This window comes from Dictyostelium purpureum (genome assembly GCF_000190715.1).
Source record: "Dictyostelium purpureum unplaced genomic scaffold DICPUscaffold_148, whole genome shotgun sequence".
In the NCBI taxonomy this organism is placed as follows: domain Eukaryota; phylum Evosea; class Eumycetozoa; order Dictyosteliales; family Dictyosteliaceae; genus Dictyostelium; species Dictyostelium purpureum.
The window spans coordinates 18910-30234 of NW_003519485.1; the positions used below are offsets into that span (position 1 = coordinate 18910).

General features: G+C 22.9%; 4 protein-coding genes across 4 annotated transcripts; 2 read left to right on the plus strand and 2 right to left on the minus strand.

Moving 5' to 3' along the window:
• Nucleotides 1-196: 196 nt before the first annotated feature.
• Nucleotides 197-2019, minus strand: gbqA (uncharacterized protein; the record flags this gene model as incomplete). The annotated part of the gene is made up of 3 exons (XM_003288763.1): nucleotides 197-938; nucleotides 1015-1662; nucleotides 1739-2019. 3 exons carry the CDS (start codon nucleotides 2017-2019, stop codon nucleotides 197-199), a joined length of 1671 nt encoding a protein of 556 aa, XP_003288811.1.
• Nucleotides 2020-3155: 1136 nt separating this feature from the next.
• DICPUDRAFT_48145 (uncharacterized protein) lies at nucleotides 3156-3638 on the plus strand. The gene is made up of 3 exons (XM_003288748.1): nucleotides 3156-3165; nucleotides 3260-3355; nucleotides 3431-3638. Exons 1-3 carry the CDS (start codon nucleotides 3163-3165, stop codon nucleotides 3605-3607), a joined length of 276 nt encoding a protein of 91 aa, XP_003288796.1. The 5' UTR covers nucleotides 3156-3162; the 3' UTR covers nucleotides 3608-3638.
• A 1414-nt stretch (nucleotides 3639-5052) lies between these two features.
• DICPUDRAFT_153086 (uncharacterized protein) lies at nucleotides 5053-6962 on the minus strand (the record flags this gene model as incomplete). The annotated part of the gene is made up of 2 exons (XM_003288764.1): nucleotides 5053-6420; nucleotides 6507-6962. The coding sequence occupies 2 exons, from the start codon at nucleotides 6960-6962 to the stop codon at nucleotides 5053-5055; spliced, it is 1824 nt and encodes a 607-aa protein (XP_003288812.1).
• A 963-nt stretch (nucleotides 6963-7925) lies between these two features.
• DICPUDRAFT_92172 (uncharacterized protein) lies at nucleotides 7926-9261 on the plus strand (the record flags this gene model as incomplete). Its single annotated transcript, XM_003288749.1, has 2 exons — nucleotides 7926-8581; nucleotides 8704-9261. Coding segments are annotated over exons 1-2 (750 nt in total), but the record flags the coding sequence as incomplete, so codon positions are not given.
• Nucleotides 9262-11325: the final 2064 nt, after the last annotated feature.

The following is an 11325-nucleotide window of genomic DNA, read 5'->3' on the forward strand; positions in this document are numbered from 1 at the left end:
TTTATTTTTTATAATCTTTAAAATTTTTTTTTTTTTGTTATTGATTATTGATTTTTTACATAATTATATATATAATATTATTTAATAAAATTATTTAATAAAGTTATTAAAAATATTTAAATTATTATTATTATTATTATTATTATTATTATTATTATTATTATTATAAATTTGAAGTGTGAATCTTTTTCTTTTTTTAAATTAAAATGTCAATTGATTCTTGGGCAACAATTGCAAAAATTGTTGCAGAAATTACTTTCAAGTCTTCTAAAGCATTTAGAGTTGATGTGTGAACAGTAGTATGGCCACTAATACCATTTACAGGTGTGAAAAGTTGTTTAATAAAATCGAAAACTGCTGAGGATTCTTTTGGGTTACCTTTATATTCTGGGAAATATTGTCTAAAATCAACACCTTTTTTAATTTTTTCTAAAAACTGGTCTTTATCTGTAAAGAATAATATTGCTGGTCTCTTGATGAATCTTGTGAAATATCTAAACAATTCTACCGATCTAATTAATGAGTTGTTACTAAGAGCTTCAGAGATTTGCTCGACTGATATATTTGAATCTTCATTAACTGAACTAAGTGATGTATTACTATTACTATTTACCAATTGATTATTGCTTCCACTGTTATTGGGTATTGATCCACCACTATTGTGAATTGAAATATTACCATTACTTCCATTGGTACCGTTTAAACTTGGTGACAATGAACCAGCATTATTAACATTTCCACCACTCTTTTTAAAGTTTGTTGTTGATTTGGTTCTTGGTAAAATACGTGTCGATTTAATTGTTGGTAATCTTCTATTTTGATCCTCAACTGAATCAAATGATGCTAATGAACAAACCCAAACAAATGATTTTGTATCTGTAAAATCCGAAATCCAATTTTCAATATTTTCAATTTTTAATGATGAAATATCTAATATTCTATATTTATTATAAAGTATTATAATTAGTAAAAAAGATTATTAACCATTATACTACTACTATTATTAATAATTACCTTAAATCTGTTAAAGCATATTCTGGTAAACAATTTTCTAATGGATTATGAATTAATTGTAAAATCTCTCCCTCCTCTAATTTTTTAAAAGTACCACCAAATACTCTTGCACAAATATTAAATTGGTTAATAGCATCTAATAAATATTTTGGTAATAATGATTCTCTTTGATGGGAATAAGTTGTTACAATTGCTGGGTCATTCCAAAATGATTTCAATTCATTTAAAACATTCGATGGTAATGGTCTTTTATTAAAAGTGTCATCTTTAACTTTTAAAATTTTATGTGCGTTTTCTATACTATTACTTTTATTTTGGAATGGAATTGCATTGATAATATTATATTTTAATATGATTCTTAATACACAAACAGCTAGATCAATAAAATAGCTTTGGTAATGTGCTCTTTCCACCTCTGGAATCTTATCACTTTTCTTGATATTAAATAATAACTCGTCACATTTGGATCCTGGTAAACCAAATGCAATAACGCTACTAAGCTCTGTTTTGTATTCATTATAAGTTTTAGCATTTCCAACTGTTCTTGTATTATTTTGTTGTAATAAACTAGTTGCTGCTGATTTTTTCCATGGATTTTGATGTTCAGATCCAAATGGCTCCTCTGTCATCGTTATATGGTCATAAATACTAAATTTAAAAAATAGTTTAGTAAGATTATTTTATTTTATCTATTATTATTATTATTATTATTTTTAACACCTACTCTTTGCAAATACGTGAAACAGGGGATCTATTTAATCTATTTTGTGTTAACTCTATTGCAACCTTTGATCTATTTATTAATGCTAGTTTTAACTCTGTTAATTGGTCTGTCGAATCATTATTATTTTTACCATGGTTATTTACTGTTGATCTTGGTGTTGATGTGACACTACTTGGTGTATTTCTACGACCAATATTAATATTTTGGTTATTATTATTATTATTGTTGTTGTTATTATTATTGTTATTATTATTATTATTGTTATTATTTTCGATTATCATTTTTTATTAAATTTATATATATAATTTTACAACACACTTTAGACCACACTCCCTCTAATTTTGGAAGTATAATATGATATTTTTATTTTTGTTTTAATTTTAAGTTACTATCGCTTTTATTTTATTATACTATTTTATTATTGTACTATTATTATTATTATTATCTATTTATTTTTAAATAATCGCTGTAGTTTTTTAATTACTAAAAAAAAAAAAATTAAAAAAAATTTTTAAAAAAAAATTAAAAAAATAATTTTTTAAATAAAAAATTAAAAAAAAAAAAAAAAAAAAAATAAATAAAAAAAAATTTAATGGAAAATTATCTTTTTATAACTATAACAACCGATTTATTTTAAATCTTTAAAAAAAAATTAAAATGCTTTGTAATAAAAAAAAAAATTTAATGCATCAATACGATAAATTTTTTTATTTTATTTCTTCCAGAATTTGATTTTAAAGATCAAAGATAAACAGATCAAAAATAAATATAGTATCATTTTCTAACAAAGAAAAATAAAATTCACAAAATATATATGTTCTTTTGTAATACTTTGGCCAGGTAATCTTTTTTTAATATTAAAATTAAATATTTAATGCGGTAATAAAATAATTAATCACACCATATATGGTCAACGAAAAAAAAACACAAAAAAAAAAAAAAAAAAAACAAAAAAAAATTTTGGGGTTAAAAAAAGAATAAAGAAAACAAAAAATGAAGAGTTATAAAAATATATAAATAAACGAATAAATATAGATATGAAATATAATCAAAATTTTATTTGTTATTTATTTTATTTATTTTTATTTTTTTTAGTTATAATTAAATATAAAAAAATAAATTAAAAGAAATTAAAGTAAATGGAAATTTTATTTATATAATAATTTATTTATAAATAAATAAATATTTTTTTTATTTTTATTATTTGTAAATTATTAAAATATACAATGAAAAAAAAAAAAAAAATAAAAAAAATAAAAAAAAGTATATGGTGATTAATCCGTACTATTTGTAACGAATGTGATTAAATTTTAAAAAAAAAAATTTTAAAAATTAAAAAAAAAAAAAAAAAAAACTTTGGCCAAAAAATTTTTTAAAAAAAAATTAATATTTTCCGCCTATTACGAAGACTCATATAACACAAAATGGTATATATCTTTTATCTCTATCTCTCTATCCAACCTCTATCACCCCTTTAATCGAACTTATCTAATGGATTAAACATTTATCTATCATTATTAGGCTAAGAGAACCCAAAAAGTTGGCATTGTAGGTAAATATGGTACCAGATATGGTGCTTCATTAAGAAAGCAAGTCAAAAAGATGGAAATCACCCAAGTATGTATTTGATATATAGGATTAATTATAGCGAAACGAAAGATTAAGCAAATACTTACATTCATTCATTTATAGCACGGTACCTACACCTGTTCATTCTGTGGTAAAGATGCTGTTAAACGTACTTCCGTCGGTATCTGGAAATGTAATGGTTGCAAGAAAACTTTAGCTGGTGGTGCCTGGACCATGAGTACCGCTGCTGGTGCAACTGTTAGATCAACTATCCGTCGTCTTCGTGAACTCAACGCTTAAATTTCTAATAATAAAATTTTTAAGTATATATAAAAAAAAACGATTAGGTTGTACAGAAAATTATTTAGCCTTCAAATTATTCAATATCATCATAATCAAGATAGTGGATTTTAGATAAACCAAGGATCGCTATCGTTTTTTTTTTTAAAAAAATTTATATCACAAATTTATTTTTCAATTTATACTCAAATCACATCACATGATAAAATAACTTTTATTAGCGACTATGTGCCACGATACATTATATGTTAATATTAGTTTTTTTATTAGTTTGTTATTGTTTTGTGTGTTGTCGATCATTTCATTAGTTTTATTAGTTCATTAGGAACGGACGAGAAAAATATAATGTTGAGGTTTTAGCGATGCTATTTGATGTGTTTTGAAAATTGTCGTTTTTATACTCATTAATCTTAAAGTTTGATTTTTGTGTGATGGTGCTTAAAGAGATTGTTCCTTTATTTTTTTTATTTTATTTTTTTAAAGTTTTAGTTTAGTTTTAAAAATAAAATTAAATTAATATTTCTAAAAATATTTTAAGCTCTATGTTATATAAACACACATACTTAATAACATTATAATATTAGTAATTTTTTTGATTTCTTTTTTATTGAGTTAAATGAATAAAAGTTTATTTTTTTCTTTTTTTTATATTTATTATTATACCAATTTTATTTTTAAAATTAAAATTTATTTTTAAACAAAAATAATGGTTATAAAAAAATTATAAATAATCTTTTAAAAAAATAAAAATTATTTGTGTGTGTGAGTATGTGTGTTTATAAACAAAACCAAATATTTGGTAGTTTAGCGATTTTGCAATATTGTTACTAGATTGAAGGTAATTTTCTAATCGATTTAAAAAGTTGGTAATAAAATGTTGTTGCAATATATTATTTTTTAAATCAAGAGAAATTTTAATTTATATATTTAAAAGATAATATTTTTGTTTTTGATTACTTAAATTTTGTAATTATTTCTTTTTTATAAAATTTATTTTGACAATAATCCATATAAATAATAAATAAATATCAAAACGTATATATGTATTTATATATACTTGGGGTGAATTAGAAAGAGAGTATTTTTATTTTTTTTTATACTTAATTAATTATTAAAAATCCCCTTCCAATTAAACACTAATTTTAAAATTATAAAATCAAATGGTAATAAATTTTATTTTTTATTTTATTTTTTTTACGTGGAATTTAATTTTTTAACATTTAATCTCATTAAAATTTTTCATATCTGGTATTTAAGCTTATTTAATTTAAATCAGATAAAATAATTCTCAAGATTTAGGGGTTTGATTATTAATTTTAATTGAATCATTACATAATAAATTATACAATAAATTTTTAAATAACCATTGGGATACTTGGAAAAAATAAATTACACAAATAAATAAATATTTTTATTTTTTTTTTTATTATGGTAGTATTTTAAAACTATTTAGAAGTTATTTCTCCTTCTAAAATTTCTTCTTTTTTATTATTTTGTTCTAAAAGTCTTAAATCTAAAGATTTTAGGTGTGGAATGGCATGTTGGCTCATTACTCTAACATTTGCCTCTTGAGCTTCGTCTTTATCTAAAATAATTAAATTTTCGTGTTCCAAAGTGATTACTAAATATTTATTTTCGTTTGATTCGATGAGTTGGACCAAATGCTTTAAATTTCTTACTGGTACACCATTTACCTTTTTAACTTCACATAAACTTAAATTAGAGTAACCATGGTTTGTTTTATCAAAGAGGACTTGTGAAAGAATGACAACTTGGAAATCTTCCGATGTTATCTTTTCGATACGTTCATAAATTCTACGGTAGGTTACAGCTAAATCTTCCGAGAGCTCTAAAAGGAATGGATAGGTAATTGGTACAAAGACAAGACCAGAATAAACAAAATAGCTTGGACGGCTATCATACATTTGGAATGGTACAACACGATGTTGGTTAACTAATGGTACTTGAAGATTTAAACGTTCGCCATCTCTTAAAACGGTGATATCGATTTTATCACCAATGAAATGACTGCTAAATAAATATTCGAAACTAATACGTTCACGTCTACGGAATGCGATGGAACCATCATCGGCCAAAGATACACCGTTGATGTGTGTAATGATATCTTGAATTTTAATTGCATTTTTAGCGCCTGAAAATGGATGGAGTTCATTGACAACCACACCAGTTGACGAAGCTGGAATCTTAAAGTAGTCCTTTGGCATTGAATCTAAATTTTGTGAAATGATGCCCAACATTGGAACACCAGTAAATTTACCATTTAGCTCTATATCTCTAATGAATCTACGAACAACTGGTGTTGGAATAATGAAGCCAATCGATGATGCACCTGCTAAATTCTGAAATGCAATACCAACAACTTTACCGTCTTTAAGTGCTGGTCCACCAGAGTTTCCTGGATTGATAGCAGCATCAATTTGAATCGATAATGAACGTATCTCTGAATGAGCATATGGTTGTAAATCGATTCTTGAAACAACACCCTGTGTTACACAAATATTAGATCCACCAGTTGGAAAACCAACAACAGTTACTGTATCTTGTAAGTCTGGTAAATCACCCATTTCTAATGGTACAATATCTTTCCAAAACTCATCATCCTCCACTGTTAACATTGCCAAATCGTATTCATGTGCTGATGATATTAACTTTGCTGGAAATTTATTTGGATTACCAAACTTGGTTACCATTACTAAAGTTTGATCTGCAACAACATGTGCATTTGTTAAAATTCTTCTTCCGCTGATTATAAAACCACTACCAGTAACCTCTCTTTGTGGTTTCATTTGCCACTATAAAAAAAATAAAAATTTTGAAAAAAAAAAGTTAATAGATAATTAAATGGCGGGCTTGTTGAACTATGCATTATAATACTTACTGGGATAAAATGATTTGGTGAAGTTAATACAGAAAATACTTTAACAATTGGATCTAATAATGGATCGGAGTATTGATCGGATAACTCTATTGTATTTGATGATGCTTGGCTAATTGGGTCTACTAATGGTAAATCTGGTTGTTGTTTTTTTGGTAATAAGGCTTCGACCAAACCGGTTGATGCTAGATTTCTTGGTGAGTCATCATCTAATACTTTTAAGATATTACCGTCTTTATCTTTAATATTGTTGCATGATTCTAATGATGTTTCATTTTTATTATTATTATTATTGGATGAAGTTGTACTATAAAAGCTTTTATTTTTATTTATTATAAAACTATTCTTATTAATACTGTTTAAAATATTTGGTTTTGAATTGTTACAAATAATACTATTATATATTGGTAATTTTATTGATTTTGTTAAAAAACATTTCCTAATTGTAGATTGTATCATTTTTTATTATTTTATCGCTATATTATAATTATTTTTTATGAAACTTTATTCAATGATGTTTATTATTTTGAATAAAAATGATATTATTCTAATTTTATTAAAATAATTATAATTCTTTGATTATTTTTAGTAATAATTTTCATAAAATTTAAACGAAAAAAGAAAAAAAAAAAAAGATTTATATATGTTATTATTTTTATTTTCAGGAAACAAAAACTTTTTTCTGAAAATTGTTAATTTGAATTTAAAAAAAAAAATGAAAAATAAATTAAAAAAAATTAAATAATTTTAAAAAAAAAAGAAAAAAAAAAAACCGATTATTTTTTCGTTTTAATATACTTTATATTAATATAATTAAAATGTCAACCAATTTTATCGTTATAATTGTATTGAATATATCTATGCTATAAAAAACATAGATTTGCTTTTATATATAAATTCATTTTAATAATTAAAAAAAAATAATTAAAATAATTAAAATACAAAAAAAATAATAAAAATAAAAATTAATTCATTAACCCCTCAATAAATTATATGAGTGTATTGCTAATCTGTTTTTATTCTAATATGAGTTTATACATAGTTATAATATTTTTATTATATCACTGCTATGTATTTTATTCTTTTAATTTTTTGATATATATTTATAAATATAAACTATAATTGTTTTAATTTAGATATCTTAATTAAAATAAAAAAATAATATTTATTTTTTATTTAAATAATCAAAAAAAAAAAAAAAAAATAGTTTTATTTTGTTTTAATTATTTTCCTTCGCGAACGCTGCAAAAAGACACATAAAAACTTTTGGCTAAAATTATTTATTTTTTTTTGAATTTTTTTTTTTCTTTTTAATATTTAAAATGTTTTTTTTTTATTTTTTTTATTTTTTTTTTAATATTTTTTTTTTTATTTTTTTTTTTAATTTTTAAATTTTTTTTTTTTTTTAACCTTTTCACAACACAATTAATGTCATTTTTATATATATAAAATTTTATATATATAAAAACTATTTATTAAAAAAAAAAATAAAATAAAAATAAAATAAAAAATAAAAAATAATAGCATTTAATAATTATTTGTTTTTTTATTATTTTATCTTTATTTTGTACACATAATTTTCACCTTTGTCACCTGTAAATTTTTTTTTGGACAGAGAAACAAAATTTTTTTTTTTTCGATTTCATAGTAATTTTTTCTTCAATATTAAAAAATAATTTTTTTTTTAATTAATATTAATATTAATAATAAACAATTTATTTAATCCAAACAAATTTATTAATTCAAATAAACAACACCTTTATAAATTAAAAAAAAAAAAAAAACAAAATTTTTTTTATTTATTTCTCTTTATATAATAATTTTTTCCAACAATAATAACAATAAAATTATTAATAACAATAATAAATAATAAATAGCTAAAAAATGTCAATTTTAACAAGAGATGGAGTTGCTCCATTTATCAAGAGTTTAATTCAAATGTTAGACACACCAGAGAACCAACATCTTATTAGATGGGGAAAAACTGGTGAAAGTATTGTTATTCCCAACTGTGCTGAGTTTGAAACCAAGCTTTTACCAAAATATTTCAAGACAGGAAAGTTCTGTAGTTTTATTAGGTAATTATTTAGGTTGCTAATAGTAACAACAGTGTTTGATTTTAAAAATATACTAACCCTTTTTTTTTTTTTGAATTTTTTTTTTTTTTTTTTTTTTTTGAATTTTTTTTTTTAAAATTTAGACAATTAAATATTTATGGTTTTCATAAAGTTGAAGATGAAAAACCATCAGTCCACGAAGAACCAAACCATGAATCATCAGAGTCACAAACAGCAAGAACATTCGAATTTGCAAATGACAATTTCAAAAAGAGTTTTCCAGATTTATTAATTAACATTAAAAGAAGAAAGAGTGTAAGAAGATCATTAACTTTAAATAACAACAACCCAAATAATTATAGAGCTTTCCCATCATCCAGCCTTGAGGACGATGATGACGATCACAGTAGCAGTCATAACAATGGTAATAGTAATTTTGGTGTTCATGGCAGCTCAGCTACTACCCCATCAATGTCTCCAATAGATCATAAATTAGAAATGAATAATAATACCAATGCTACTGATCATGCTATCCTCCAACAATTATTATACCAATTCACAAAATTCCAAGTTGATTATAACGAATTAAAATATTCCCACCAAAATCTTCAAGACTCCCACACCCAACTTCAATATGCTTTTCAAACCTTACAACAATCACATCAAAATCTTTTAGAAAGAGTTTTAAAACTTACCAAAGCAATCTTGGGACACTCTATTCTATACACTCAATACTCACAAAATAATCTTCAAAGCAAACAAAATAATTTAGTAAATGATCTTCAAATTCAAAATGGTAATGGCCCATCACCTCAACCACAAACTACACCACTCACACCAACTTCATCCAATAAACAAACACCAAACTCTAATGGCCAAGCTCCTTCATCCCCAACTCAATCTACCACACCAACTCAACAACAACAAGTACCTCAAACTCAAATAGTTTCACCATCATCACCTCAAAATACCCCATTACAACAACAAACACAAAATCAATCACAATCACAATATATAATACCCACTTCACCATTTTCTCCATCATCAAGTAGCAGTCAATTATTTAGTCAAATTAATACCATGAATAATTCAACTGGTAGTAATAGTAGCAATAGTAGTAATAATAACAATAATAGTAATAGTAGCAATAATAATACATTAAATAATATAGCAAATTTAAATAGTTTAACAAGTGCTTTAAATAATAATATAAATAATAATAATACACAACAACAACAACAAAGACCATTACAAAACCAACAAGACATTTTAAATATTGTACAACAACTTGCCACTGGCTCATTATCAACTTCAAATACCCAACATTTATTAAATTTAATACAACAAAACCAACAATTACAAATTTTACAACCACAGCAACCAATCCCAACTAATAACGGTCAACAACAACCATCACAAACACAAACACAACAAATTACTTCATCATTTTCACCACAACACCAATCAATTAGATCCACTATTTCAAACTTAGAAAATTATGGTGGTGACCAATTTTTCTTAAATACTAATACCACCACTGCTAATACAAATAACAATAGTGGTAGCAATAGTAATAATAACAGTGGCAATAATATAATTAATACCTACACTATTAAAGAAGAACCAACCGAAGAGTCAACCAAAAGATTAGAGGATTTCCTTTTGGAACAAGAGTTATTTACCCAAACCAATTCAATAAATTCCTTAAACTCTTTAAATTCCTTAAACTCAATCAATAATAACACTCAAAAACCAAATGGTGGTCTTGGTATTTCCCAAAATCTTTTAGGGTTACAAAACAATCAAGATTTCTTTTTAAATGGCACGACAAATATTCATCCTGGCAATGTTAATAACACAATGGATTATGGTATTTATGGTGGTAATTTTTAAAAAAAAAAATAACCATTGGTCATAATATTGTTAATAAAAAAAAAGAAAATTTTGTAAAGTGAAAAATATTTCTCCTAATAAATATTATTTTAAACAAAATTATTTTTATTTATCCATTTATCTTTTTTAAAATTAAATAAAAAAAAGAAAAAAACATATTGTTTTTTTCTTTATTTTTTTTTTTAGTAAAAAAACAAGTTTTATATTTTTATTTTCCATTTTTTATTTTTATTTTATTCTATATTTTATATTTATCTAATTATTTAAATTTATTCTTACTCCCAAGAGACGTACATTGGAATAGTCTTGATTTTTTGTTTGATTAATATTATTAATATAAAGTTGTTCGGTTATATTTCTGTTGTCTTTCTTATAAATATTAGTTTTGGATTTAACAGTTGAAATAGAGATTAAAGTGTCTAAAATAATTAAAAATTAAAGAAATTAGTAAAAATATTACTATAGATTTTATATTTTAAAGTATACCCACTTAATAAAGCCATTTTTACTGTTCTTATTGTTTAGATTTAAATTAATAAACTTTGGTAAATTTTTTTAGGACATTATATACTTTTTTTTTATTTATTTTTTTATATTTTAAAAATTTTTAAAGATAGTTTGAAAGATAATAGATAATGAATGATTCTTTTTATTTAATTTGTAAATTAGTTTAATAAATTAATATTCTAATTAAAGGAATGGTATCAAGTGTTGGTTTGAAGAGGTTTTTTTTAAAAAATGTTATTTTTAAATTAATTCTATTAAAAGAATAAGATTTATTTTATTAAAGTTTTAAAGTGTTTTTTATCCCCTTGTTTTAAATTGATTAATTATTATTATCATTCCAATAATAAAAATTAACCCATTATAAC